This window comes from Apaloderma vittatum, unplaced genomic scaffold, assembly GCF_000703405.1.
Source record: "Apaloderma vittatum isolate BGI_N311 unplaced genomic scaffold, ASM70340v1 scaffold2752, whole genome shotgun sequence".
NCBI lineage: Eukaryota > Metazoa > Chordata > Aves > Trogoniformes > Trogonidae > Apaloderma > Apaloderma vittatum.
This window is the reverse complement of record NW_009701721.1, coordinates 1-26,862: the sequence shown is the minus strand read 5'-3', so window position 1 is coordinate 26,862 and position 26,862 is coordinate 1. Positions and strand designations below refer to the sequence as shown.

General features: G+C 42.8%; 1 protein-coding gene across 1 annotated transcript; it reads right to left on the bottom strand.

Moving 5' to 3' along the window:
• Positions 1-19,950: 19,950 nt before the first annotated feature.
• On the bottom strand, positions 19,951-26,778 carry PKDREJ (polycystin (PKD) family receptor for egg jelly). Its single transcript, XM_009879234.1, has 2 exons — positions 22,456-26,778; positions 19,951-22,257 (listed from the first exon to the last, which is right to left on the bottom strand). The coding sequence occupies exons 1-2, from the start codon at positions 26,776-26,778 to the stop codon at positions 19,951-19,953; spliced, it is 6,630 nt and encodes a 2,209-aa protein (XP_009877536.1).
• Between the last annotated feature and the right edge of the window lie 84 nt (positions 26,779-26,862).

The window sequence follows — 26,862 nt, the reverse complement described above, 5'->3', positions numbered from 1 at the left end:
AAGGCAACTACATGTCTGATATTCATCAAAGCAATTTAATCCATGACTGAATAATGAAAAGAGTTAAAAAGGATTTTATGCTGTTGATCTGTGAGTTATTATTTTTTTTCACTCTTCTCTTTGCTTCCTGGAACCAACGAGTGCAGACATTGATTCTGGGGGAATTCTCCTCTCTTAACGGTCACTCTTGGCTGCTGCAATGTCTTTTCATCTTAAAGCTCATTGCAGACTTGAATCAAGTCCTGGTTGGAAGCAGTCTGTGCCGTAACTTTCAGTGGGCTCTGGAACGGGCCCTTTGCCAGTCTCCAACACACCCTGGAGTTCTTCCGGCAGAGGTAGACTTATGCTGTAGTCCAGATTCAGGTGTTTTGGAAGTTCATGGCATCCAGGTTGCTTTCCACATGTTTCAAATGTCTTTTGGCCACCAATACAAGGTACCATCTCCTCCTCCTGCATGCTGGGGCCTCTTTAAAAGGGACCAGATAATTTGACCTCCCACTGGTGCATGGAAATTACCTAACAGGGCTGAAGGTACTCAGCACCTTACTGCATGAAGTCTCCAGGTTGCAATCATTTGTGAGTGTGCAAGTGGAGGATTAGAAAACAAATCCAACTCAAATGTACAAGTAGAGCATTGAATTTGATGGGGACCTGTTATATTTGACATGGTCTACTTTACATCCCATCTCACTCTGGCACACTGATTTCAAGTGAGGCTTAAGCAAAAAGACCAGATGAAAATGGTTTTATTTTTACAATGCTGAAGTATATCTACTCAGGGCACTTGCTGGTACTGAGCAGCCTTCAGAAACTACTCACAATAAAAGTATCTCCACTCTAATGCATTTTAGCACTTTCTGTGAGGAATCAATGCTAATCTTTAAAACCTCCAAGGTGCTTTATTCTTTTTTTTTCTTAATGTCAGCCACAAACACAACAAGGTTAAGACCTTCTCTAGTAAAGAAATAACCAACTCAAGCAATCTGGTTGATCCCCAGCTCCCAAAAGGTAGAGCTGCAGGAATAGCCTTCTGTTGCTTTTGGGATGTTTTTAAGCTTGCTCCAAAACTTGAAGCCACGTGCAAATAATCCCCAGCCCATAGGAAACATCAAGATGCGGAGAGTTGTCTGACTGAAATTTAGCTCCTGACTAGCAATAAAAACACGCAGCAGCTTTCAGAGGCTGAGCAAATTCAGTGTCCTTTATGGGCTGAATTTTGTGTTTGTGACATGGCTGAAAGTTTACACTCAAGGGCATTAAAATATTTAACTGTATGAAAATCTTAGAAATATTAGGGTTTAGCTATGTTAAGGTTTGAGTTCTATTTTTTAGTGCTAAGAAATATGAAGCCTACTGGGGTATGGGTATAGAGAGTCCTGCAGCAAAACCCAAAGCTATCCAAAGGCAAGTGTCAGGCTTCAGATTTGTTAGACAGCAGTTTTAAAAGAGGAAGACACATATATCATGCTGAACTGAAGGGGAAATTTAAGTAGGCACAATGTAATTACATTATCTGGAATCAGGCCAGGAAACCAGACTGGGATCTTTATTCTGAATGAAAACTGCATGGATTTATGCTTGGCAAACTAATTGCCATGAATAATTTATTAATTTGCGTGGTCTCGTTTGTTTTTAATTTTTAGTGACCTACAAACAAAGTTAACTTTCTTTTTCTTCCTATCTTCAGTTGTGACCAAACACTGATCAGGATCTATTTTTGTTGCTGCCTTTCTGGCAAAGTTCTTGCTTTTTGATTATTTTTTAAAATTATTTTATTCATAATATTTCTGCTTCACGGATGATTGGATCTCCAGGAGCAAGAAAACTAATAAGATTTCAACATATCAGCCTAATAAAAACGTTCAAACCTGACATCTGATCAACACCTGAGTTTGGGGGAGGTGGTTTTGCAGACTCTTACAATGTAGGAATACTTTAAAGACAAAATCAACAAATATCATGTCACTTGTTAGCATATCTTTATTAGGAATGAACACTGAAGGTTTCACACTGGCATGTGGCATGAAGTGCTCATATCTCCCTCAAATTATGGGGTGTGCTGGCACTTTAATTCCCACACAGTCCTGTGAGAACTCTTATTCTGCAGAATTAAGCCATGTTCTTTATGAGTTCTTCAGTCTAGTGTGTTTGAATACATTTTTATTCATATTCTAATAATCTCTAAATCATGCCAGCTACAGAAAATCACTGTGCTTTCCACAACATAACCTATTAAGGGCAGAGATCAGCATTATCCGGCTACAACCACTCTTCGTTTCCTCCATTTTTGTGCAAACACACTCTTAATTTGGAGTGAGCTGGAACTATTTTTTTCACTATATATCGAAGATTGACTTGGTGTTTTTATTGGCTGAGGGCCTGACATGGCATTTGTGAGGATGAACCGCAAGCATGTGTACTTCAGCTAAGCTGAGCTAGGAAAATGCACGCTACAACCAGAAACTGCTTTATCCCCCCCACCCCTCCATTTCATAGAACCATAAAATAATTCCATTTGGAAAAGACCTTTAAGATCATTGAGTCCAACCATCAACCCAGCCCTACCAAGGCTGCCACTAAACCATGTCCCTAGGCACGACATCTGCTTGTCTTTTGAACACCCCCAGGGATGGTGACTCAACTACCTCCCTGGGCAGCCTATACCAGTGCCTGACAACCCCTTCAGTGAAAAAGTTCCTCCTAATATCCTACCTAAACCTTCACTGCTGCAACTTGAGGCCATTTCCCATCATCTCATCACTGGCTACTAGGGAGAAGAGACTGAATAAGGCAAGGAGGAAAGCACATCTCAGGCTTCTCCTTTCTAATTTTTCACTACAGCTTCCTCTCTTACATTCCAGCACTCTGCACTGGCACATGCTGAGACTGCTTTGCAGTGCTGGGCAGGATCAGGGCTACGTGAGCAAGATTTGCAGGATGGCTTTTGCGAGGGTGGGAGGGCAGGAATGTGGAGGTGGTCATAAATGGATTCTGCTTTGGCTCTTTTTCCAAAAATTTGCAAGGAAGCACAGCTAAGTTTTCATGGAAAACATAAAATGCCCCTATTATAGGTAGTTCCTATATATATGTCATATATAATGTGTTCTCAACTGGAATGAGGAGGAGAGAATGCTCCAAGGAGGCAATTCTAACTTTATATCCCAATTTTATCTCTAGTGTTCTTCTGAAGTAGCTCTTCCCTTAGCCCCAGCTAGCAGTAACTGATGCTCACACATTGCAGTGAGCAAAACTCTGCTGCATTATACAAAGATGTGTTCTGTAGCAAGGTTAATCCAAAATGGTGTGACAGAGCGGTTTGGCGCGCGAAGGAACTAATGAACTGCAGAACCTTTTGACTTGATAGTCCTCAGTTCAGATCTCACCCAAGCTGCTAGAAGCCAAACTCCCCCAGACAGAACCTCTCCTGTTCTCAGGCATCTTTCACGAGGCATAGTGGCTTTCTCACCCCTACCCTAACATCCAATACAAATAACACCTCCCTGCCTCAAGCTTGCCTGGCATAGACTGGTCCTGCCCAAACAGAGCTGATAACTGAATGTACTTCAACAGGTACTACCTTATGGTTCTCCCTTTGCTGAGGGAGGTCAATGGAAGTGCTAGAAACTGGATGCTGGCTGAGACCCACAATATTTCTGTGCCTCAGTATGGGAAAATCTCCTCAGGTACTGCCCTAATGGTATCTGTGCTGTACCTGTTCCAGAGGCAATGCCAGACTTTATCCTTCAATAAATTCACAGACTGATGTAAAGAGGAGATGAAATTTGTGTTAGTATCTGTGAATCAAATCTGACGGGTAGGGCATGGGCTTTCCAAGGACTGGATACTGTAGAACAAACTAGCCCAGATTCGGTCCCTGGGCATTAGCAGCGATACTGGGAGCTGCAGGAGGGACCAGACTGTGGTGTGGGAACAGCTCCTGTGCACAGGGGTGACTGAGATGCTTGTCCTTGTTTGAGGTCGATGGGAGCGTCTACATGCCCAGGCAGCTTCCATTTTCAAAGCCGTTTACTTTTCATCTGTGCTCAGCAGAAGGTTGTTCATCTCCTGGAGGTAACTCCTACAAAATACCTTCATTTGCAGTGTGACTGGAAAAAATATGATCACTTGAGCTCATTAAGCTCATTTGACTAATTAATTCAGTAAAACTAAGTATTTCTTCTGCTAAACCAGCAAATGCAGTCTGTATTTTTTTTCACAATATTCTCAGAGACTGTATTGCTGGCACTTAGTATTTGCAGTTCCATACTTAAACTGTGATAGTAAAAGTAGTCGTGTATTAGCATTTCTACCTCGATTAGGATGCACTCTTTTGTCTGGTTTTAACAAAATGCTGCATAACTTCTAATGAAAATTTCTTTTGTGTTTCACATTAAAATGATTATAAACATTTTTCATCCTCACTTCAAAACCTAGACAATTCCAGAGAATTAACTATGTGTAAAAAAGAAATCGTTGCTGTTCTTGAAAAAATCTGAAAAATACTTTTTATAATTAAAAATTTTAAGAAGAGAACATTTTCCATAATTTGGAAAGCATCTATTAGTTTTAGATATATTTATAAACTGTCACAAAGTGGATATAGTCTGATGGATTTTTTTTTTTTTTTTACATTTAAGGTTAGCAAAAGCTGAGACAGTTCACCTCAGCATCTCCCCTAAGTGAATTATTAAGAATGCAAAGGCACACACATGGAGAAACCACAGTTAATATGTCTCCTTGATACATTCCTCAGTCATTTACACATCCTCTTTTTGTTTAATCATTAAATCAGTCAACCCTTCCTGCTTCATGTGTGTCTAACTTATATTGTTGTGCAGGCATCTGTTCCCTCAGAAACCCTGCAGTGATTAATAAGATGTTTTTATAAATCAAAGGAAAAAAAATCAAGAAAAGAGGTTTTGTCTTTATACAACTAGGTTGGCTTCACTTCTTTTGCATTTTTTTTCCCCCTTTGCTCTTGTTAATGAAATATAATCTACGAACCTAGCTTACTGTGAAGTCCTCATAGCGATTTTCTTAAACGCAAAAGACAGGAAGGACAATGCTTTTAAGAGAGATTATTGGACAGAGTATCTGTAGAAGTTGAAATACAATTTTAATAAGAAGGTATTTTTAAGAATCTTGGCTTGAGGAAGGAAGTATGAAGGAGAACAAGTCCTTGTTTGCCAGAGGTCAATAAGTGATGAGAAGAAATTATGCAGCAAGTAAATAATATCGAATAATGAGATTTGAAATTCTTCTGAAGCTCTAAGCTTGTGTTTATTTCCTTTATTTCTCCTGCATGGGTCTGAATAAATCCTCTTAATTAAAAAAAATCAAGATTTGGAACAAATATTGATTTGTCATATAAACGACAGTACTTGACACGTCTTCTTGCTGTTTCTGGCACAAGCAGAGCACTGAGGGTCAGTGCGTGCCCGCGTTGTACCTGCTCAGTGGATGGACTCTCCAGGGTTTTGTCCGTCCACTCCTTCTCAGGAACATTTTCCCTTGGACCTAATTCTCTAGACCTTTCCATTAACCGGTATCTTTCTGCTCAGGCAGATGTGGGCAGCCCCATGCTGTCCTGTGCCAGGCGGTGACAGGAGGGATATGGATGGAATTTTCTGTTTCCTGAGTCACCTGTGGCTTGCTTGGGGTCTGCTTTGGACAAGGTCTGCTGTAGGGCCAGGTCACAGCACTGCAGGTGGCCATCTGCCCAGCACAAACTACAAAGCTTATCTTCCTTTCCGGTTCGATCCCCATTCGGTCCCCATGTGTTGCCTGATCTAGTTGAGAGGCGTCCCTGCCCATGACAGGGAGGTTGGACTAGATGATCTCTAAGGTCCCTTCCAGCCTAGGCCAGTCTATGATTCCAGCTCTGACCTGCCTCCCCAAAAGCATCTGCCCTGTCACGCTTCGTGGGAAGGGTGGTAATGTCACCTCACCATGTTATCATGTGCTGTGCTCTCCATCATTCCTGTTGGTCCTCATCTCCTCTCCTGTGTTGCAGCAAGTGTTGAGCCACCATGTGGTGGACCGGTTGGGAACCAACGAAATAATGGCAATAATATGAATATCATGTGGCAAAAGCAGAACAGTCGGCAAGCCTGAGAGATGTGTGGCCACAGAAACACTCGCAGCAGCACAGCATGGGAGGTGGGGGGGTAGGGGACACCAGTAACCAAGAGCAGGCAGACGGAAAGAAGGCAGAGTCCTGGGGTCATCTTCCTGTCTTCTTGCTGGATCAGCCCTCTGAATCAGCTTGTTTTAATGCCGGGGGACTGCTAGGCCTCAAACAACAGAGCAAGGGTGGGAACTGTGACTGGGGCAAAGCAGGACTGTCCCTTTCCCTTTCCAAGAGGTTTCAGCTCCAACATCAGCCTGCAGCCATTGCATTTGCCTGGCTCAGCAACTGGGGCTGGATCACTGGCAAGCACTGCCAGTGCAGGAGAGAGGCTGGACAATTTCAAGGCAGACAATTCACGTCATCTCTGGGTTCTGGGGAGGTACAGTCTCCCACAAGGTGTTTACTGATGATCCTCCTCTCGTCCTTGTCCACTTGCCAGGGAATACCATGGGGCAAAAGTAGGACTGTGAGGCTCACTGGCAACCTCTTCTTGATGTTTGCCATTGCAGTAAGGGCTGAAAGGGCCCTAAACGGTAAGGAGGACTGAAATAGTCCCAGTTAATGATGCCCAAATAAAAGAGCAGTGTATAAGAGCAGAGCTATATTGCTCATGTTTAAAGGAATATACAAAAGGCCAGACTATTGAGAATGAAGGTATCCTCTAAAATAAGGAGAACAATTTCTTAGAAAGGCTCTTTGCGGCATGTCAGTATGCACTGATACGAGAGCAAATCAGCCCAGCTCATGTGAGACTGGGAACACTGTTAAACAGGGAACACAGTGGCTGAATGTGCCATCATGTTTCAATCCCAGTTATCATTAATGGGATGGGAGAGGGGTGGAAAAAAAGACAAAACCGGCCCATTCATGAGAAAACCATTCATTATTTCTTCCTTTACAAACAATGGGGAAAAAAAGGAAAAGTGCTCTCATGAGAACTTGTATGAATTTCCTTAAGAGGGTGTACTTTAGATGGAGAATAAGCGAAATCCTGTGAGATACTGGGGTTACCAAGGTAACAATGTAGCATTTTGAATACGAAAGCAAACAGATGTATAAGCCCAAGGTAAATCATTTATGTGCATCAGTATTTTTGAGATGGGTTGGAGTGACTTACATATTATAGTTCCTCTTTATTTAATATTTCAGAAGTGTTCTTTGATTTTAAAGCAAACACTTACTAGACCTCTTTTCAGACAATTATGCTCCCTTTTCTACACTGCACTCTTGAGGGGAGGCTGGTTATTGATGCCATCTAATAGTACAAATGCACAAATTTGATGGAGGCAAACAGAACACAGGGGCCTTGGTACATCAAGAAACTTAAACACAGGCATTATTTTAAGGTTGTTCAGTTTCTTGCAAAATTGCATTGGTTTCAGGTCCCCACTGAATTTAGACTTAGTCAATCTGCATTATACCTTTTAATTGCAGCAAACTATTTCTGGTAACACTATTTTTTTACTAAGTCTGTCTATAATGACAAATGAAAAGGTGGATATAGATAGGTTGGGGCTGGACATCATAGTTTTCCAAGGAAGTATATTCTTATTCACACCTTAATTTCCTCGTTTAATACAATTAATTCAGTTTAGGAGACATTCATAACTGCAAGATGAATAACTCCTGAAGAAAGTTAAACAATCCGTTGAAGAGATTTCTTACAGGATAGTGACTTGGACTTGACAGATACCAAACCTCTAGTTGCTAATGGCTGCTAATAATTATGAACAATCATTTTTCCCTCAAGATACGACCATTGTTCAAACATCTCTTCCCATCTTCATTGCTATTCTAGTAACATACTCAAAGTTTGGGCTAGAGATTTAGCAGTGCTAAAACACGGTCATTTAAAAATGCTTCTAAGATGGACAAATGGAGCTCACCAAAATACTTAGCTCATCAAAATCTAAAGTCCAACAACAGAAGACGATTTCCCATAAGAAAAAAAATACATTGTACGCCTAACATTATGGAAGGGAATTAAACTATGATCTGATTTTCCTTAGTCCAGTGGAAAATCAAAGCTCTTCTCTGATATAGGAAGTGCGATTTATTCAGTGCTGGAGTTTTTACAGTTCATAATGCATGTGAATGATTACAAAAAATAAGTTCTTAAGAATTTAAGCAGTATTTCTTCCCAGGATTATTTTTGGAAGCTCCTATTTGCTGTATGTTATTTATGTCCCTTCTGTCTTGATATATAAGTGACAGCGAGTTTGTATGCACTTTCTGTTGCAGGTCTGAATAAGGACATGGGTACATAAGAACTCCTCTGGTTCCTGCAACTCTGTTAGTGGCCTAACAAAACGTACTTTTTCTTGCAAATCTTGATTCTTTTAGACGATCCCAATGATGGAAAACTCCCATCACTTCCAGATGCAGAGGACAGCCTGCTGACAGGGAGAACAGTGGTTTCCCTGCAAAAGTGCCATCTCGGGGCGCTTCTCTCTTGGGACATCCCGCTGACTGTGCCATGAAGCAACATGCACGTATAGAAGAGAGATGTGGGAGAGAGGCTGCATGGCCAAGGCTTGGCTCAGAGAGGAGAGGGAACTCTGCTGACCTTTCCTGGGAAGCTCCCAGCCGGATGATGGTGCCACACCACATCACTGCTGACAGTTCCCTGAGCAGATTCCTTCCATGGGTAATTAGCTTTCACCAAGCATGAATGGACTAGTTTTCTATCAGGAGACTGATTCTTAGCTGACAAATTAGACAGATTCCCTGAGGCCAGAGTTATGCAGCTTTGCCAGTCTCACTAAAAATGTGATTTATAACAGATTCCTCGTTAGAGACACTCCTTGCTTCAGGAATGAAGGTGCACACTGTACTCAGAGTCTTCACCTAATACAATGGTCTTACAAACCTTCATCTTCTGCTAGGAAAAAGTGACTGTTACCTGCTTCTGATTTATCAAATCCAACTGAGCCTGAAGGTGCTGGGAAACTACAGTCTATACTCAGAAGTTCGGCATGTGCAGGTGCAAATAACATTTTAGGAGGTGAGGAGATATTAGTTCTGGAGTTATACCATGTGTAGCTGGATGGTATTTCTATCTGGCAAAACAACTCAACAGATTTTGTCTAAGATACATCTCTGGCTTTCAGTGGCATTGGCAGGAAACAGAAGCAGAGGAGCAGAGATTGTGGCCTGTGTAGTTTAGGCTTCTTACCTTGCAGTAATTATGTAAGTATCTTATCCTGCATGTTCACCTGCACCAGGGCACTGAACAGCATGAATCCCAATGTCTGTTACTTCTGAGCATAGCCCCAGGGGTGTGACGAGCCTGTGACGCCAATTCACAAGGATGACTGTTCCACCAGTGTGGGGTGACCGTGGGTGAAAGACAAAAATGAAGTCTAGTGGACACAAATGCCATATTCCACTTTATTCCCCTTCTCGTCCTGCCTCTGAACTGCACCACAGAGAAAGGGAGACGAACAAGACTAGTGGGAAGATCTAGAGTCTTGCGCAGTTGCAGAGTCTTGGGTAACAAAAAGATGGGCAAGGAGAAAGTGGAAGGGAGATGTCAGGAGGCGCTTTAGACTAACATAATCTTAGATCCAGTTCTTGCCAACAGAGGCTCTGCCTCTGCCTTCCCACTGGGTTTTCTTCTCATTTACCCCTCCAGTGTAACCAGTGTTTGTATTTGGTGAATATCAGCACTTGCTCAGATCAAAAAGCAGCCTCACCCATCCCTGACAGTGTCTTGAACATGTCTGTGTTTGCATGGTATTAATAGTTAAAGTTTATTTTAATTATTAATTTATATTAATTAATGACCACATCCAGGTGCCAGGCACATCCAGAGGCTGGTAAATGATGGGAGGAGAGTCTAATAAAACCAACGTAGTCTAGATCTAGAAAGGGGATAATGTGTGGCAGACAGTGGGCTGATTTTATTGGTATGAGTTTTGGATTTAAGGAGGACATTGCACAGGTGAACAGATGGCCAACCCCCTCCTTCAAAATTTGCTTTTATCTCCATGTCAGCTGGAAATTTTATAGCTCCAAAGCACCGTTACTCCCAGTCACTTAAGACTGTAGAATTTTTAAATTTAGAAAATCAGAATCCTGTCATGTAAATAGAAATAATGACTTTTGCAGAGGCCGTATTTTATAAACACCACATGCAGAAGGAAATTATCTAACTTCATTTATATTTGTGGCTGCTTAAAGAAGTGAAGATGGCAGTTTAAAAATGGAAAATCTGTATTAACCACCTTCAGTCTACTGACATGGTCTTGTGGGAAGAAACATATAAAACATGAACAGATCAGAGCTTCCTTTCAGATACATAATTAGATGAACTTTTTGGGCAGCCTTTACATATTGATTTAAAAGAAACATAATTTTCTTAGGTGCGCAGGTATGACAGCAAAGTTTCTTCATGTATTTTTTTGTATGTTAAAGTTTTGAAATTAAAACGCAATAAAATAACCTCATATCCACAAATCTTCTGAAATCTTCTGAAGATGTTACTTTAATAGCAATATTTGTTACCTTTTTTTAAGTTTTGGTTGCGTGCTGCTTTAAAAGAAATATAAAGCTGGCACAGGACAATTATATGAAAATAAGATCTGAGATTTTTAACTAGATCTTCATGAGTTTCATAGTATTATCAAAAGTAATACAATTTTCACTTCCCTATTCTCATTCACTACGCTATTCACCATTAAACTTTTCTCATAGCTGCAAAAATTGACAAAGGCCCTAAGAAAAAAGATTCTGGAGAAGTTTCACTTCTCAGTTCTGTATCTGTCAGTCAAACACCACTCTATATAAGTGAATATATTTTGCCTTAGAGACAGACAGACAATTTATGTGGCAATTTCTGAGTTACCCATAGCATCTTCTCAAATGTTACTTCTGAAGATGACATAAGACTGGCTTTCATAAATGCTCCAAACTCAAACTTTGTAGATGTTTGTTTCCTAACACCCAAGATACAAATCCTGTCCCGTTGCCCTTGTCTTACAAAGCTTACCTGCTGACAGAGTACTGTAAACACAGAAAGCCTTCTAAAGTCCGGGATTTATGTTATTTAGTTAGATCCTATTCTTATTTCTGTGTAGGTTAAACAAAATGCTGCAAATTTACCTATCATCTCCTGTGATTCTAGTTTACAGTAAGGATTCATAGACTAAATTACTTCACAAGTGGAATTAACAAACTAACTGAACCAAAGATCCGCAGTGAATAATATGAACTCAGCATAGTCATTCAGAGAGCTGATTTTAGGTTGGGTTCTGCAGTCCTTTATTCTACCTCCACTAGATGTCAGTCTGTTGACAGAGCTGGAGAGGTTTAATCCTATTTCCACAGTAAGGAGCATGCTGAGGATGGCAAAATTCTTCACTTCCAATCACCAGCAGTAACCCAAAATAGGAGATGCTCTGAGTCACTATATTGGATTTTCTTTTTCTTTGCTCTTTCAGCCCCTGTCTTTTCCCTCCAGCAAATTTCTCAGCGTTGACAAGGTCCACCAATGCTGATAAATGGGAGCAGCGTGGAGCAACGTGGGATTCCCTGTGGGCATTTCCCTTCGCTCATCCATTCATAAGGGGCCAGGCTTGACACATCTACTCAGGAGGACTGCTTCAGTTGCAAGTTACTCAAAAATATTTAAGTGCATCCCTTTTTACTCCCTGACAGCGACTAGGTGGTGAGGAGCTTTTTGGTTATTTCTGTTCCTTAGTAGGGATTTTTATTTTTATCTTCTGGGAAGATATAACGTCACAAAGTATTCTCACTGCTCCAACAGTATTTTTTAAAGCAGCTGAAGGAGCCAGGCTGGACTGCAGGCTTAGCAGGTTAATTAAATTTCCCAAGCAGCACAATCAGGATAATACTTCCAGGACCATACAGAGGATTTTGGAGGATTTTGCCCACAGATGCCAACTGGTGGCTTCTGCAGCCCCAAAAAGGTAAGTTTCCCATGTGCAGCTCTGCAACCATGATACAAGCCCAGCATGTCAGGTTTAATGTGCATGTGGAGAGTGACTACACAAGCAGCATGCAAAAGCAGTGAGTCCGCTTGTACTCTGTGCCCTGTGGCATGGAGTAACTCCGTGTATGCACAAAAAACAGGTGAGCTCGGTTGAGAGTGTGATTGATTTACGGGCACTTACTTAACAGCAACTTTTCGGATACTCAGTTGTCCAGGCTGCTGAAGTCCAGAAAAAGCTGTTGCTGCTATCAAAACACAGGAAAAGCCAAGATTTTCATGAGAGATTACATCTAATTGTATTTGTATGGGAAACTCATACTATACGGCACAACTTTAAAACCTAGCACTGCTCGTGGGAGCATTTTCACATGGGAGTCTGGAACTTAAAATAATACTGGGTAGTTGAAAATGTCACAAGAAGAAGCTCTAGTAACTGCACACTCTCACTTTCACAGTCCTCCTCAAGGATCCTCCTTTCCCACAAAATCTTAAACAAAATGGAAGTAACAGATATCCTGTCTCTATGCAGCATGATCCACTTGTGGCCATGCCTTTCTGTAAACCTCCTGCTTACTGTCACCTTCCCACATCCATCTTTTTTTCTCTTGTCTCACGATCACTGCCAATGACAGCCTACCTTGTGGAGAGAGATGTCCTTCCCTGCTTTGTGTGCTGCCTACAGCATCCCCGTCCCTTCTTACAGACATCAGACTTTCTTCCCCTGTGTGTTAAACTGTATTATTGTCAACTGACACCTAAAAAGAGGAAAAATCTATGACTTTTTCATGGTTTAGTTTTATCAAAATTTGCATTACATCACTGTACAGGGAAGAGAAAGGTGTCATACAGAGGGTCTGATAGAGAGTGAAGTGGACCATATCCCACCTTCTTCTCTATGCAATGGCTTTCTGTTTTGGCTACACTCATCTCCTTAGTCACTCCAATCTGAACGTCACTCCCCATGATCCAATCTGAGTCCTGATTTCATGTATACTGTACAATAACAGAGAATAACTGCCTATGCTTTTTACAGGTCTCCCTATCTCTGACATACCACATGCTGCAGTTTTATACAAGTAAGCAGGTGCAAATGCATACATGAAGAAACTGAACTGGACGTCCACTTCTGTAGTGGTGGGTGCTGTGTGCTGCAGGCAAAAGGGATTCTGCTGTGCCTGTCAGACACTGGGGTTTTAAGCAGGCAATCCCTGTACATCACACTGCTCCTGCAACACGCAAGTCAGTATGGGTTTTGCCACTGGATTCCTCCCAGTCCTGGAAATTAAATCCCAGACATGGGATTTAATGTCAAACCTTTTAAATAGGGAGATTCTCTACCCATGAGAATAAATTTCTAAACAGAAGGAGGTCTTTCCTGGCCAAGGTTTATGCTTTGCTGGTGTCCTAGCAGCATGGTAATCGTCCCTCATTGCAACTACAAATGACTGCGAGGGAAGAGGTTGCCACAGCAAGGGAGGGAGCCAGTGCAAAGGCAGGCAGAGAAAGACACTTGTTACAATCTCTGGAGGATGCCCAGAGAGCTAGTACCCAAGTTTAAGCTGCCCAAGAAGTATTTTCAGCCAGAGAACAGGAGGGGCAGCAGCTGGGAAACATGTGGAAGGTGCAGGCAGAGCTGTGCACAGTACAAGTGGGTCGGGATGAGGAATGGGAGGAGGTAGTAGAACAGCACAAGTTTTTCCTCTGTCGTTGGAGGCAGCTGCTGCCAAAGGCAAAGTTAATGACAGGCAAAGAGAAAAAAGACCCTTCCCTGGGTGTTTCCTGCTTGATACTGTTTAAAATCAGAATGCTGGAGAAGGGCAGAGGCGATGATCCAAGGGCTGGATGCAGCCCTCACACTCTCAGGGCTGACACGTACTCTACTGATGTCTAAGACAATCTTTATGCCCCTTACACACAGAAAACTGCAGGACTGTGTAAGTCAGTGAACACACAGCCTCCTTTAACTTAGCACCAGTCTCCTTACAATTCAGCTGCATTTCTTGCCATACCGGACCAAAACACAATGTTCAAATCTACACAATATAAATCAACTGGTACACGGATGAGGTGAAATTCATGTACCAAGAAAGTCTCCAGGTTATGAAGGAACTACACTTTGGGTACCAGATATCCTAAGCAGTATCTCTCTGATCCAGCTGAAAAGGGTAAGATTGCCTCCTTCCACATGCTTGTGCGGTTGCCCAACATGACGATGACAATGCTAATCCCAACAGAAGCGCTCTGTGCAGATGTGGCATAAAAACTTTGTGAAGAGCAGATGGCAGTTATGCAATTCCTCATTCACTCTAGAAATTGGATTGCATCTAAACAAATGAGGCCAGAGTGTCTGCAACAACTCTGACCCTGACAACTGTACAGGGGACAGCATTTCATCCCTATTTACTTGTTGGAAAGCACCATTCATGTCCATGACAAACTGCAAGTGCTTTAAACATCTCCTCCAGGGCCTTGAAAGCCTTCTTTCCAGATGGAGGGACTTCTTTCCTACGAAGAATTCAATTTATTTCTGCTATTACATAACAAAGGAGTAACACGTACATCCCAACATCAAATGCAACCGTTCTTTTACGGGCCTCAGACACATGTGTAACATCTCATCTGAAGCCAAATAACCTCTGGATTTGTTGGCTTGGGACTGTAATAGCTATTCTTGGGATTAAGACAGTCCACAGGATCTACTTCATTGCTCCTCAATATCTCCAAAAAACTTTAAAAGCTGGTTTGTTTTCCACCTCTGCTGGTTAACAAGATGGTGCTGCTTCCTCTCAGACATGCTCCTCCTTGTCTTAACCGAGGTGTTCAGAATTCTGCGGGCAATTATTGTAATTTGCCTGGAGTAAGCAGCAAACCAAGGACCGGCATGAGGGTACGGTGTGCTCCACAGCTCAGTGGATCTGCTGTAGGGCTCACTGCTTAGCAACAAAGGCTAATCAAAAGCATTTTCACGAGTGCCTCAATCAATTTCACTGAATCCTATTAAATACTAGACCAAAAATAAAAGCTTTGGTCTACAGCTTCAAAGCTCTGTGGCCCAAGTCATGCTTAATCTAATACAGGCCCAAAATAAGAGGCAGAAAACTAATATTTATGCCGGAAATATAACATGCTGCAGGATTTGCTTCTTTAGTGTAAAGTTACTTTTTCCAGAGCCCAAATTTTATCTTTTGATGGAAGTTACCTCCAACAAAAGAAAAGGGCAAGGCTAGTACATTCTTCTGATGAGCAGCCATCTCACAACATTTGAGATGTGAGGGATTCAAAGTCTTTGACCTGCTTTGTGTCCTGCAGCGCCAGCGTTTGCTGAAGCGAGGCAACTGTCTCCCTCCAGAGTCTCAGCTGGTACAGATCTTTCTCTGCATCCAGCTTCAAACACCAGTGCCTCAGGAGGCTGGTCTACCTCTTAATTTGATGCAGAACTCTTAAAAATAGGTTCTGCCTAATTTTATTTTCAGATGGAGCAGTTGGCTGTAGGTGGCTTGTTTCCTTTCTTGTAGTTCTAAATCTGTGATAAGAAAAATGAATGTTATTTAGGTTTTAAGCTCTTTAGGGGAAACACTGGATCTTTAAGGGATCTGCCTGTGTACACAGAATCAAGCAGATCAGATAAGCTCAAGAGGTAATATCTGTGAGTAATCTGGCAAAAATTACTGAATTCCATAATTGATATCCCTGAGACCTTGCAAAACTCCCTTATGAGAAGCCTATCTCAAAGTATTGTACAGCCTTGTGATAAAGAAAGTTTTGAGTATGTTGTTGAAAATGAATGAGAGCGTGGAAAAATTAAAATGAAGAAACCCAAAAATGCTGTGGCTTTTTAAGGCAGAAAAAAATTCAAAAGAGATCACATACACAGGCAAAATTCTTTTTCACACGGATCCACAAGTAATAATCAATAATACTGATTGAGAAGGCATTTGATAAAACAGGCAGCAAGTCTAAACAGGGTAAAGCTGGCCTAGGGAAATTGTTGGAGGAAGATTCCACCAAGATCAGGACTCTGATAAGATTGTCAGAAAAAAAGCCTCTTCTGTGCTTTCTAACAGTTCTTAAAAAGAAAATATTTATATGTCAAACTGCTGTATGCCATACAATTTTGCCCCAGGGTAAGTGTGACTTACTTTTGCCTTCCTTTATGTCCACTGGAGTTAACTTAAAGCCTTAACAATGTACTAGTTTGAATTAGAGAACTAATGCATCTCCATACTGGTGTCTCAGACATCTATGGTCTAGTCTGTGTTTTCAGATATTGGATCTGAAATATTTTGCAATGTAACTCATCAGTACATGACATGAAAAATCTGTACAGTTGATGGAGTAAAACTGTTTAATGGTCACCTTAAAACATCATGTGATTTTTTAAAATATCCCTAAAGAAATATGTTGATAAAAAGTAAATTAAAAAAAAAAGTTGCTCTACAAGATTTGTGTTTGACAAGACAGGCAAAATATCACCTAAAAGATGAAGACATGTGAATTAAATTGGACTTCTGGGCACACTGCAATGCTTCCCAACAGCATAGGATACAATCAAATACAAAATTATATATTTGCAGGTCATTTTCACAGAGCACATGTAACCATCTTATTGGATTTTAGTGTAGTCTCCTGATTCCTTCACTGAAGTTGTGGTCTGCTGGTTGCCCAGACCTACTGAATCAGTGGTTAGCAAGAACATACAGAATGATGTTGTTATCTGCTATAGCTGTGTCTTCTCTGGAGTCATCGCTGTCAGGCATAACATACACAGTCCCAGCCAGGACAGCTCTGGTGCTTCACTACTCTTAGTCCTGAATTTCACTGCATTTGAAACAATTTACTTTTTATTCATCAGCAGGCAACTCTCAAAAGTAATAAGAACTGTTATAAGGAAGAACCTGCACGATGGCAAGGAGTATCACCTGGCATCTTTTTGATTTCTACTTCTTATTTGAAGGCATTTTTGCTATAGAGCTGTCAAGAACTGGTCGTGCATCAGGAATACCCTGACGAGGCCTAAGAATGTTACTTAAGAATACACAAACAAATTTGGCAGTGGATATAACAAAAAGCTTGCCCTGCTGGTAACCCAAGATATGCAAGTTTATTCCAAAAGAGGAATACATCCTTCAGACGGGGCAAGCACTGGGATAGCACCAAGGTCCCCACTTCCATGGCCCTGGGTACCAAGGATGCATGGGGAAATGTGGAGGAACGTATGAATGAACCATAGAATGAGTTGCGTTGGAAGGGACCTTTAAGGTCATGTAGTCCAACCCCCATGCAGTGAGCAGGGACATCTTTAACTAGATCAGGCTGCTCAGAGCCCCATCCAGCCTGACCTTGAATGTCTCCAGGGATGGAGCCTCCACCACCTCTCTGGGCAAACTGTTCCAGTGTTTCATCACCCTCACTGTAAAGAACTTCTTCCTGGCATCTAATCTAAATCTGCCCTGCTCCAGTTTAAAGCCATTGCCCTTTGTCATATCACCACATGCCCTGATAAACAGTCCTTCTCCAGCTTTCCTGTAGGACCCTTCAGGTACTGGAAGGCTGCTATAGGGTTCTCCCCCAAGAGTCTTCTCCAGACCGAACAGACTCAACTCTCTCAGCCTGTCTTTGCAGGAGAGGTGCTCCAGCTCTGATCATCTTTGTGGCCTCCTCTGGACCTGCTCCAACAGGTCTATGTCCTTCTTGTCTTGGGGGAGAATGGGGAGAAATTAGTCACAGGTGAGTTTTTCTGCCACAGGCTTTCTGTTGGACATATTGCTTTCAGGTTCCTTCAAGTACCTTTAGTACATTTAGGTTAGTTCCAGCTTAATGAGGCTTTCTACAGTCTTTTTATCCACAGGAAGCTTAACTTTGCCCTCAGTGTATGCACACAAATTTTTCAGAGGTATGTTCAGAACACCCCAAAACTTTTTAAAAAATAAATATTTATATCCTGTGGTCTGTTTGTATTCCAGGCGAACCACCTGGAGGATACACTCCAGCTTTATGAACAAGAAATAGGGATTTTTGACCAAATTGACCAGTCTTCCCCGTTGGCTTGGCCAGGCTGCCCATACAGGTGAGAGAATAAGAAAGTAGAGTGTCCTTACAAATAAGTGATAAAGCAAGAAGGGGAGTGTGTGATTTTCTTCATGTTAATGATGGAACAAAGAGGAGAGTGTCTTTTGTGAACGAGGGAGTCACGGGATGTTGCCTGCAGGAGAATAAGTGATAAAGCAAGAAGGGGAGTGTGTGTGGCTTTTTTCATGTTAGTGATGGAACAAAGAGAAGAGTGCCCTTCATGAACGAGGGAGTCCCAGGATGGAGCCTGCAGGAGAAAATAACGAGACACCTTGACCATTAGGGCTATTAATTAAGTCAACAGCAAGGATGCTCTAAGCTTTGGAACTTTGAGGAAGAGTGTGCAGGCTTAACGGGCCTACGAATATCAACTTCTCCGCCCTGGGTGGCATAAAGTTGGAGTTAATGACACATGCAATGTGTGTTGTTGAGGGGGGTACCTGTTAAGGATCGGGAAGTCTGTACCTTGTGAGTGCCTCAGCCACTGGGGAAAGGGAGAGGGTTTCGTGCGGCCGGGAAATTAGGATAAAAGGGGCTTCGTCCTCTGGCAATTTGCGAGACCTCACTGGGACTTGGCAACCCCGGTGAACTCCCCCTTTATTCGAATAAAGTTAAGACTCCTCTGTCTTCTTTGTGAACACTGACCTCTGGCAACGTGACTTTCCGTACAACACTGAGCTATTTAGTGGGACCATTTAAAGGCAGGCATCTCCAAAGGAGTTGGGATGAGGAAAAAGCCCAAGTTTTGAGTTCTGTGGTGCGCAGCCAGCCCTCACGGTGCTCCCTGAGGAGACCTGGGGCGGCCCCGCGGAAGGAGGCCGAATTGAAAGCCGTCCCCACAGGCAACCTTTTATGGGGGAGGGAAGGATAAGGTTTTACACCCCACGAACCCCCGTCCCTAGAGGCGCGGTGTGAACACTGACCTCTGGCAACGTGATTTTCGGTACACAGGTGTGACATCTGTGAGCAGCGTGTGGGTGCAGCTGTACCACGCACAGTTCAGCTCACCCCCCTCAGGCTGTGTGCCAGGATTTCACAGCCCACAGTTAACGCCTTCCAAAGGGACACCAACAAAATCTTCGGCATACTGATGCAATGCAGTGTCGTGAAGGTTTATTTTTAATTGCTGGGGCGCAGCCCGCTAACGCGACATTTTTTAATTCCTTATTTATTCCTGATTTATTGACACTTTCAGATCTCAGGCTACGTTTGCTCTTCTATTAGCATGTGCTCAGCCAGAGGCGAGAGCCCTGCTCAGACTCCTGAGCTAACTCCTCATGCATCACCTCGGTGCAACGGGCGCCTCAGGTCCGCATGCACCGACTCCGGCTGGCATGGAGTTACTCATGCCCTGAGATACAAGATCATTCTCAGAAGAAAACTGGAGCAAGGCAAGTGTTTTGAAAGTAACTTTTTCCAGGCATCCATCTGCAGGTGGTGAATGACTGCTTTTGCAGGTTTTTGTTTACCCCTTCACTTCTTAAACTCCTTATCTTGATCCATGAGGGTTTTTTTCTCACCTTTTATTTTCTCTCCCCATGCTCCTGGGAGAAGAAGGCAGCTGGATAGGGGCTTACCTGCCAGGCAAAGTCAACCCACCACACCAGGACTGAAACTGATGCAAAATAGTCAGGAGAAAATCTGACCACAATTACTAGTATGGGAATGAATGTTAAAAAAAAATCTTAAAAGTGAATAATTTATTTATAAATTATTTAATATTTTATTTAATAAAATATTTATTTGAAAGGCAAGTATTACAGAGTAAAGGTGGTCTGAATACAAAATCATTCCTTGTTCATATGACAAGGTAAACCATTTTTTTTCCATTTATTTTTCTGTTCTTGAGTCCTAAATGTCTTTGATACCTTCTCCCAGGCTGTGTGCCAACTGCAGTGTGAAAATGATCAGTCTCACTTTTTTTGGGCTTTTTACAGATCAGAAAGCAAAATATCCTTCTGAGCCTCTGCAATACAAAAGCAACCATTTGTGCTTCATCAGGCGGTTCTTCATAAATGGGTTGTTTCATATCACCATAGGCAGACATAATGATAGCTTGGAAGAGAATGATCAAGATACAGACTGTCACCAGTGTGAAAGAGGCAAGGAAGAGACCACCCAGCAACCTGTTGGATGAAAATGTGGTATCTCTGAAAGCTGAGACACAGTAAGAGAATATGGTCTGAGCTGAGTGAATCATGCTGTTGTAGTTCCATTCATGCTGCCCAAACACAAGGTAGCCAAAAGCCATAAATGCAAAGTAGTACACCACCACCACGAGGGTCATTGAGGCGATTCCAGGAAGGGCTGCCAAGATCGATCTTTGTGCCAGGCGCACATCATAAAGGAGTTGAGAGTATCTGAGAGTTTTCAAAACTGCAAGAAATGCTAAAAAGCCCATAGTAATCTTTAAACTCTGATCCAGATGAGAAACTGCATGAAATGGAATGAAATCATTTGGGTGAAGTAAGTAAAACTTCACTATATCTGCTCCCACCTTAAACTTTATGGCCTTTAAAAAAACAAAAGGGAGGAGTGCTGATTTTAAGCTAAAGCTGACTATATTGGAAATGCTTTTAATATAAACTTTTTTTTCTTGGCCTATGATACAAAGCTCATGTGCAATGTAAATTAACAGAAAAGCAAGAACAGTTACAGACACAAACATTTGAGTTTTAGTTTGCAGATGAAAGATGGGGAGTGCAAAAGAGTGTACTGACAAACGTGGTTTTATGATCCCCAAATGAGACATTTCAAATATGACTGAGATGGTGCAAAAGAGATCTGCATCTGGGTTAAATGTAGTTAGTTCAATGATCACGGCCCATGTCTTTTCATCAAGCCACTTGCTCTGTCGTAGAGCATCCAGCCTTGTCGTTGAATTAGGTCTTCCTTCTTCAGGGAAAAAGTAAAACGTGTATCCTTCTGGTCCGTATGTGTGCAACTGTCCATATGAATAATGCATCCACGGAGTCCTGTTTCGCTGGTAAGCGAACCCGCTGTAACTGCTCGCGTGCTCAGAAACAGACTGGTTGGCAACCTTTGTCCAAGTGCCGGTGTAGTCAGCTTTCTCTGGGATGTCAGTGCCGTATTTGTGGAGACAGTGGCTTTTACTGATCACAGAGTTATTTACAAAGCTGTGAGGATGGAAACATGTTTTCTCAGTACCTTTAGCCCGCACTTGCCTCATCCTAGGCAAACCGATGATTTTGGAACGGCTCTCGGGAAGAAAGGTTGGCTCAATGTCGTTGTGGATCACAGGCAAGAACAAGTCTCTCACCCACACGTAGATTTGTTCTAGCTTATCTATCCTGGAGAGCTGTGGAGAGAATTGGTTATGGATGAATCGGCTGTAGTGGAAAGTGTTGGCAATGTCAGTGGAATAGGCAAATTTTAGCAGCAGCGTTAAAAAGACAAGGTGACTGAGGAAATCTGTTGTGAAAATAAGTGCCTTGCCTTTAATTTTTTCAATTTTCAGCATGTGAGCTATTTCATCAGCTTCTACAGGCTTATACTGCTTGGTGCCTCTGACTTTAGCAAGTTTCAAGTGCTTCTCTCTCATCTCTTCAGCGTTCATCATTCCTTTAGCCAACTTAATCTCAGAATGCTCTCCCCAAGTAAACCATTCGAGGTTTTCACAGGATATGGGACGAATTGTACGTATAGCTGAGAAAAAAATGATTTTTAGGACTGAAAGGAAAAACACATTCTCAATAAAGGAGGTTATAGATGCTAAAAGCCACTCTACTGAAGTCTGATAGCCGTAAGACAAACCATATAACACAATGAAAAATGCTGATAGCACAGTGACAGCTATAACGAGTGTCCATGCAACATAGATGCACCACCGACGAAAAGCTACACGTGGTCTCTTGCTGAAGGGCCTGGAGGTAATGCTTTGTTGTTCCCTTTCTTTCTGCAAATTGCTCTCTTCTTCTGCATAATTGGTACTAAAACTGGAATTTGGTAGTGGTTGTTTCTGGCGGGCCTCAGCTGTTGGAGGGGAATTCACAGTTATTGTCTGCTCCTCTGTTCCAATTACGTTTGCATCTCTTCCTGAAGCTGTGCTGTCGCTCCAGTTTTGGGGAGCTCCCTCGCTTTTAGTCTCTCTGGAACACGGTGGGATCTGTGAGTTGCTGGGACCAGGAAGGTTCTCCAAGGGCCCAGGAAGCTTCTCCAAGGGACTAGTATTCACTGATTGTGCTGAAGTGTCCGAAAGGGAAATTTTTTGCGAGCTTTCCTTCCAGTTATTATGATTTCCAGACAGAAGAGTTGAATTTACCATCGGCTCTGTCTGAGCCACAGCAAGAGGAGGAGGTTGCCTCTGGTAATACTTAAATAAGGCATTAATAACGATTTCCACAGGTGTGTTGATCAACACACATTCGATGCCTATCGTTATTGATCTCAGGTACCTCAAGTGCATGGGAGATTCTTCATTCTTGTCAGCGTTGAAGAACATGATGTTAGTAAGCAAGTTTAATAATAATATTGCTAAACATGAAGACAACCTTTGGAACCTGCTGAAAGAGCTACGGAGAACGTGAGCAAGAATCGAGAGCCATGGATGGTCCTGGGTCAGGCTGTTGCCAAGACTAATTAAGAAACATTCAGTTCTGGGCAGAGGTGTCTTGGGGTTTGTGACAGAAAATGTCCTTTCTAGTAAGCGATCACCCTTGTGAAGAGAAAGCCATTTCCTGCACATAAAGAACCAGCTCTTCCTGGTGCGCATATTCTCAACCTTGGCTCTGCTTAAGAACCAGCTTGGAGAAGAGCCCTTATTATTGTGCCAGACCTTGAAGAATAAAATGTTTCCCAAGTCTTCCTTAGTAGTTAACAGAAAGCAATCAGAGCTTCCTTGTTGGAAAGAGGTGAAGTAGTGGTGCTGTAAACAATGGACATCACTTGTGCCATTCTGGCCGATCAGCTGAAGAAAAACATCCGCTGTGGTTCCAGCTCCCCAGCGACTGCCCGTGTATAACGTGACCAAATAGCTCACTTTATCAAAGGGGTCGTTGTCTGACAAAAATATAATCTTGTCTCTCCTGTTGCTATCAGCTATGTCTTTTCTTATGGCACAGATGGACAAAAGAAAGTAGATTACAAAAATAAAGAGCACCGTTAAGAGGGTCACTAGGTTTTTAGGTATGTTTGCTATCAGGGCGTGTCCCAGATCTACTGTGTTGGGGGTAACTAATACTCGAGCTGCCAGGAACCTGATGTTGAACAAGACTGCACCTGATGCAATATGGTCCGACGGACTTTTGTTGCTGAGCTGCGTATCGCAGACACAGTGCACCTTCTGCCAGTCGGTCAAGGAGCCCAGCCTGCATGCGTCTCCTCTCCACAGGCTTTGAATCCCATCCAGAAATAAACACTGATCACTAAAAATGTGTATTCTCACCAGTCTCAGGTTTTGATATCTTACGAAATAGGGTGCCACCAAGACAATGGAGATGTTATAAGTTTCTGTACCGCTTCCTTCAGCTGTGGCTTTCAGCAGTGACTCTGGGAGACAGATAATATAGGGAGCCTTAATTTTACAGTCATTGCTAGCTGTCTCGTTGATTGCAACTGTTGTCGTGTTATGAAAAGCAGCAAATGAAGCTATGGGATGAGCGTCAGTGATGTTGGCACCTGTAAATACTAGCACCTTGAAAGTGACTTTTAATTTGGTCAGGATCTGGATGTATATGCTCTTGGTATTTCTGTTGACTTCAAGACTGAATCCTCCAGTTGTGTAAGCTTGTGTTTTGTCAGGTCCCATTGCTAACTGAAAGGCCGAAGATGCCTTATCTTTCCTAGCAACAGTAATTTCTGCCCCTTCAGGCATGATCTCTAGTAGATCCCCATTAGGTTTGGTCTCTGCCATTTTGAACCCCAAGATCGTTGTTCCAATTTCTGATGTGTAACCTAACCAAGGGAAGGGGTTCTCATCAAACTCAAAAACAGCAGTGGAAATCACTGCATCAGGGTCCAATTCTGAATAATTTCCCTTTTTCAGTGATGGATAAAAGCAATTCTTGCAGGTGCCTCTGGTGGAGAAAGCATCTGAAATGTTCCAGTGTTCATCTTTCATCAGAGTGATATTCCAGTGTTTTGTTTTCATGACAGTGTCTGTTTCTCCAGGGACTTTGCCCTGGAAAACTATCTCTGTTAAATTTTCCATGATGGAGAACGCTTGTTTAATTCCATTTACGTTGACATTGCTGCGATGCAGAAGAGCAGCGCTCAGGATGTTGGACAAGCAGCTTAGTATTCCACTAGTCTGAATTTCTGATTCCTCAGACCATTGGCTCTCATTCCTCAGTATCTTCAGCACTCCCGTTACTTCCATCAGTTTTCTAATGACCAGGTTTTGTGATCTAATGTTCACTTCATCAGCTTCCTCTGTGACTTGAGAAAGAGAAGCAGCTATTTGGTTGACTTCCATTGTGTTCTCAACTGAAATATTCAGGGACGCTTTAATCAGGTTTTCCCGAAGCTGAGCCTTAGGGAGCTTGAGATTTGGTGTGGCCTTAATATATTTTAAGACTGAGCCTGCCAGATAAGCCAAATAACCCGCACTAAAATAATCTCCAATCTGGAGATAAGATGTCATCGGTGAACTTGAACCTCTCACTGAGTCCAGCAGTTCATCAAACACAACAGCCAGTGGTCGCCGGGTAACTGGGTTCCGCACGCGGACGTGTAAATTTACTTGGGTAAACGCTCCAAGGGAATCACAGACTTGAACATAAAGTGTCAAGACGTACTTCCGAGAAGGCGCTCCAACTGGGAGAAAAGTTGGAGGAGTTTCAGGCTTATAACCAAAGTACAGAATTGTGCCAAATGTATTTTCCTCCACAGAAGTTACTTTGGTAGTTTTGGGTATATCAGAAGCCACTATCACTTTATATGTCAGAGGTAGATTGCTGTCATAAAATCCACGGCATTGAACAATAAATTTTGTCTGAAAGGCCATACCCTGGCGTGGGTTGATGGTACACTTGCCAGATGTAGGAGGAGAATTTACCTTAAACGCATGTCTGTAGAGTGAGGACCTACCATCCCGGGTAGTTACTTTTAACATAAGTATGTAGGATCGATGCGCAGCCTTTGTAAAAGTCAGAGCATGTATAGACAGGTAAGGCCCCCATCTCCCTGTTGAGGTTTTGGAAGACCAGTCAAAATTAATTTCTGTAGAGTTTTCTGAAAAAAGGGACCAGTAGTAGACTGGGTGGTTATTGCTTTTACAGTTTACACATTTTCCAGACAAGATAAATCTCTCTGTTGGAATTAAAGTGCTACCACAGTTTTCAAGGCATGCCACGTTCAGAAGGAGTTCAGGAGGAGAGCTGAGCTGCACAGCTACAGTTTGATCGGCATAATTCCACCTCTCACCCTTTCGAACCTCTAGACGAAAGTGGTATTCAGTGTTTCCTGGGAGGGATTCTGCTGTCACCGTTTGAACTGGACCTGAGGGTGTTATCCATTTCAAATCCCTCTGAGCTGGATGGCATTTGTTTCCCAGGCTGATTTTCATGCTGTTATAGTCTGACATCTCTTTAGTGCAGTACCAAGTAAATGTGATTTCCTTTTGTCTATCCAGTGAATCAGGATCAAAGGACCCAGAGCCATCAAGAGTCCAATTAGCAGAAAAACCCACTTTGCGGTACGTGCCTCCTGTAATATGTGCCACTAAATCACTTCCCTCAATGCGAACATAAACGCTATCTGTGCCCCAGAAGACTGTGTTGGTCTCAATCAGGGTTACCTCAGCAGTGAAATGAAACAGATACAACCCATAATTTAAAGAATATCTGGGAACAGTTAAGATTACCATGTCTGTGCCGTGCATCCTAGTAGTGTCTACTGGGTTTGACCAGTCTGGACCAGTGCTCATGTCTGGAACAGGATAGATCTGCCATAAAGGCTTGATAGATATAGTGAAGGGGCATTCTACTATCAAGCTGACAGAGAGGGTGAAATATGTCTGCCTTTTGCGGTGAAGGACAGAGGTATTAGCAGGTTTCCGAATGTGCAAGGTGCGTATGTAACAGCTTGTTTGCTGGCAAGACACTGGTGCTTCTATGGTTTTCGCCGCATAGTTGTCGACTCTGACTCTTACAAGAGATGGTGGAAGTGCACTTCTGGTACAGTTCACTTTTGCCACAAACCTCGTGCGTTCCTCTGGATCAAAGGGTAAAGCTGAGCGACGGGCAAGACGTTTGACGTTTCTTACATGATCGTTGTCTGCATACATGCTCTTCTGGAAAAGGTAGTCCTTTTGTGTCCCAAAAAGCTGTAGGCGGAAGGTCCACTCACACCTTTGCATCCGATGTTGTGCAGGGATAAACCACACTGAGTAAGTAAAGCTCTGCAGAAAAGGGTGGCTGCTGCTGGAAACGTGGACTTCAAGGTCCATGCATGAAGCACACGAGCATTTCACCGTAAGGAGGCTGGAGGCCATGGGCGGAGGAGCGCTCCCTGGTAGGAGTGCCCTCTGCAGCGTGACCTGGCCTGACCAGAGCGACGTGTTCTTCACCCAGGCTGAGTTCAGGTACCACAAGCAGCGGGGCGGCCGCCCCTCTTTCCTCTCCGCCTCCAGCCTTGCTCCTGGGGCCGGCTGGTAGCACACGTCCATGGCGCGGTTCCGCAGGCATGAGGCCCAGCGCTCCTTGTCCTCCCCTGGAGATCTCTGTCCGTGAGGGCCCCAGCAGCTGACCAG

What these genes read in the sequence shown, in the direction of transcription:
- PKDREJ (XM_009879234.1), bottom strand. Translation starts at nt 26,778, where the DNA reads ATGGACGTGTGCTACCAGCCGGCCCCAGGAGCAAGGCTGGAGGCGGAG. An exon ending in GGCAACCTCCTCCTCTTGCT is followed by an intron (nt 22,258 to 22,455) that starts GTGGCTCAGACA and finishes TGTTCCAGAGAG; the next exon opens with ACTAAAAGCGAGGGAGCTCC.